The sequence below is a fragment of the Nicotiana attenuata genome, unplaced genomic scaffold, assembly GCF_001879085.1.
Source record: "Nicotiana attenuata strain UT unplaced genomic scaffold, NIATTr2, whole genome shotgun sequence".
Lineage (NCBI taxonomy): Eukaryota > Viridiplantae > Streptophyta > Magnoliopsida > Solanales > Solanaceae > Nicotiana > Nicotiana attenuata.
Genome location: NW_017681070.1, coordinates 7,458 through 11,324, shown reverse-complemented (window position 1 = coordinate 11,324; position 3,867 = coordinate 7,458). Strand labels below are relative to the sequence as shown.

Below are 3,867 nucleotides of genomic sequence, written 5' to 3'. Positions count from 1 at the left end.
GAATTTCGATCACCATCGATACCGTTTCCATCATATTCAACAACTCATATGCATTTTATGTCACAACAATAATTGCCCACGACAAGCCATATATGTTATTACCACAGTTGTTCCAATTGCATCATTTACGATTTCCTTCCATCACTTGTTGCTCAGCTCTTACCACATAACACTTTCACAATCACACATTTGGTTTATTGCCAATTACTTACACCATTATATCGGGAGACTTAACCACGCACACTCAAATCATACCAATCACAAGAATTTCACACACAATCCACGTAGATATCACATATCAAATATTCGTACACCAAACAAGGTGATTTTACAAAGGTCAGAGTTAGCCATGCATACCTGAAGCCGAATTCCCTTTTTAACTTCTATTTTCAATTCACCAAATAGTCTAGCAACGTCAATCTAGTGCACAAGTTGACACATATGACTTAGAATTGAAGTTCACAATTGCTACTCAAACTTATTTAGGTTATCAACCCCTCTTGTACAATCCTTTACTCCTACCCAATTCCTCTCACTAGATTCTTGGTTTTAAAGGGCATGTATGTATGTTTTCAACCATTATTTTCAAGAATCAATGCATGAGACTCCCCCCTTAGTTTAAACCTGAAAATCAATGAAAAAGGGTTGGGATTTTACCTGCAAGAATGGGGATGAAGATAATCACTTTGAAATTCCCCGGCCCGGATAGTTTTGATGAAGATGGCTTTCTCTCTCAAGAACCCTTTCTTCCTCTCTCTTATTTTGTTCAGAAAACTCGTTAAAATGAGGGGTTGGGGTGTTTTATTAAAAAGGGGGTCGGGTTTAAAATTTAGAAAAATAGGTACCCGAGTCAGATATGCGGTCGCACTTTGCGACCGCAGAGATGAAATGCGGTCCGCAGAATGGACCGCAAAAGTGCTCCAAAAATTCAATCCTACTGTTTGGGTCTGCGGCGGAAATGCGGTCCGCATACCCAATTTGCGGTCGCATAATGCACCGCATTTTTGACCTTAAATTTGACTTGACACATTGACTCACTCTGCGATAGAAATGCGGTCCGCATATCAGTTATGCGGTCGCATAATGGACCGCATTTTGACCTTAATTTTAACCAATCCACTGACTCATTATGCGGCAGAAATGCGGTCCGCATACTTGATTTGTGACCGCATTCTGGACCGCAAAATAGCACTCTTCTGGAAAAACTTGGTTCTTTGATTTTTAAATCCTTAGATCAGTACAATGGGTCCGAACCGCGGCTAGCTCGCCGCAAAGAGTTTTACACATTCCCAACACATATTCGGAACCTGACCCTACGAGCTACTAGGTTTTGAGCACAAATTTTTACGGGGCCTTACACTCCCTTTCTTTGTACTATTCCTCTTAATCTCTTTTTTTTTTTTTTTTTTCAGAGAGCATTCCTCCTATTATCTAGCACTAGCACTATGCATGGTTAATTGACAATTAACAATTAACCCTTTTGGAGAAGATACTCTCAGAATTTTGAAAGTGGAAATATTAAGTTCAAGTTGTCACCTTCCTCGTTAATTGAAAGAAAATAAGCTTTTCTGCTGGTCTTCTTTTCAGTATGTTAGCAGAAAGTACTCAGTTTTTTTTAAGAAGAAAAAGTAAGTTTTGCCCTGCTGTCTTCAATATGTTGTACTATTTCTTTTTATCTCTCAAAAAGAAAATATTTTTTTAAAATTTATTATGCAAATGGAAATGAGGCAGAACCTTATGACAGAGTCCCTCCATCCTCTCCACGCCCCACAAAAAGGGGAAAAATTACAAAAGGGGAAAAAAGGATGCTACTGCAGTAACTTCTCAGCTTTGGTCTGGTGTGTGCTCTAGTTCTTTCTTCTCCTTTCTTCAGTATGTCATTGAAAAATGTTCAAAGTTGGTCTAGAATAAGAAGCACACGCCAAAAGGAAAAAACACTCTGTCAATCCGACATATATAAAAGGAGAAAATTGGCAACAGAGAGAGTTTGGATCATGAAGCTAGCTTTAGGGATGTTTGCATTATGCCATATTTATAGAGCTTACAAGGGTTTGAAACTTCACCAGCCCAGTAGGAAATTCATGTTTCCATGGAGTCTCTTATTTTAGCTTATATGTCAGGTGATGGGTGCGTATGGATATAACATCGAGCACATACTGATGGTTGACATTATTCCTGATGCTTCTGTACGAAAGGCAATGAACGAGATAAATGCAGGTAAGAAGGGGGAATTAGTTTCTTTTTCTGAATTAGTAATACAGATAGAGTGTTGATGGTACTTTCTTTTTTTCTCTCTGTTGATGGTACTTAAGTTTCTCAGTTTCCTACTTCTGAATTAGTGTATAAAACTATTTTGATAATGCTTAGTTTATGGTGTAGTTCTGCATATAGATGAATTTCTTGTTCAAAGAATGCATGGTTTACCTTTCGAAGGCACAATTAGAGTATTGATGGTAATTTAGTTTTCTGCTTTTTCTACTTCGGAATTGGTGTACAGATAGAGTGTTGATAATACTTAGTTTCTACTCCACAATTATTGTCTGAATAGAGCATTGATGGTACCAATCTGTTACAATCCTTAGTAAGTTCAAGTGCACCTGTTGGAATTTATGATCTTGAAGCATGATGCCAATTAAGGACACATCTGGTGTTTGGAGAGAAAAGGTTACCTAATCTGTCCCTTTTGTTTCTGAAAGTACTAAATTATTAAAATAATGTAGGGCAATATGGTGTAAAAAGAGTCAGATGTTTTTTATGTAGTTCAAGTGCACCTGTTGGAATTTATGCTCTTATCTTATTATGTATTGTAGCTCAAAGGATGCAGCTTGCTAGTGTATACAAGGGAGAAGCAGAAAAGATTCTCCAAGTTAAGAAAGCAGAAGCTGAGGCGGAAGCCAAGTATTTAGGCGGGGTTGGGGTTGCCAGGCAGAGGCAGGCAATTACAGATGGTTTGAGAGAAAACATCTTGAACTTCTCACATAAAGTAGAAGGCACCTCCGCTAAAGAAGTGATGGATCTTATAATGATCACCCAGTACTTTGACACCATCAAAGACCTTGGAAACTCTTCAAAGAACACGACAGTTTTCATACCACATGGTCCTGGCCATGTTCGTGACATTGGTGATCAGATACGCAACGGCCTGATGGAGGCAGCTAGTGCACAGGTCACTGAATAGGTTTGCTTGTCTGCAGAATGTACTGTGAGAAGCATCTCCCTACATACGTCTGGAAAGAAGGTTAAACAATAAAAATAAAGTTTGCTTTGAGAGTTTTGGCATGGATTGCTTTCGTTTCCTCTTTTGCTTGATGTTGTATAGCTAATAAAATAAAATAAAGGATAGTCTTAAATAGAAAAAAGAAAAGAGCACCTGAAAAATGTGTATTTGCTTTTCAGTTGCTACAGCTGTTAAGGGGATGAAGATCCGAGAAATATGTTTAATAGGATATCACGTCCTTGACATTTGTGTATGGACTGTGGATATGAGAACTTCTATATTTGTTTCGATTCCATCTCATGTTCAAGTTTGTGGTATGTTTTATTAGCTAAAACTCGACATTACTAAAATACTTCTTGACTCATTTTAGGTGCATTGTGTTATACTCTTGCATCACTAGATAGTCTAGATGTATCATTTGAAGCTTTGGTTCTTGTATGGATTTATGGGCGGCAGGTGGGCCGGTTAGGCCCGGGACCGGCTCAGGCCTGCAAGACCAAACGGGTAGTGGGGCTAAATGGGTGTAACCATTTAGGATCGGGTGGGGTGGGCTTCCAGGTGGGCCGGTTTTGCTAATTCCGTGAGACCGGGACCGGCTACTAAGTGGGCCGGTTCAATCGGTCCTAAACGGGCCCAACGGCTATTTTAAA

The 3,867-nt window shown here is 39.0% G+C and overlaps 1 protein-coding gene across 1 annotated transcript; it reads left to right on the top strand.

Moving 5' to 3' along the window:
• The first annotated feature begins 2,097 nt into the window (after nt 1-2,097).
• LOC109221900 (protein PPLZ12) lies at nt 2,098-3,519 on the top strand. Its single transcript, XM_019386331.1, has 2 exons — nt 2,098-2,217; nt 2,811-3,519. The coding sequence occupies exons 1-2, from the start codon at nt 2,124-2,126 to the stop codon at nt 3,176-3,178; spliced, it is 462 nt and encodes a 153-aa protein (XP_019241876.1). The 5' UTR covers nt 2,098-2,123; the 3' UTR covers nt 3,179-3,519.
• The last annotated feature ends 348 nt before the right edge of the window (nt 3,520-3,867 follow it).

Coding starts and splice junctions, on each gene's coding strand:
- LOC109221900 (XM_019386331.1), top strand. CDS start 2,124: ATGGGTGCGTATGGATATAACATCGAGCACATACTGATGGTTGACATT. Junction 2,218..2,810: donor AATGAACGAGATAAATGCAG/GTAAGAAGGGGG, acceptor TATGTATTGTAG/CTCAAAGGATGCAGCTTGCT.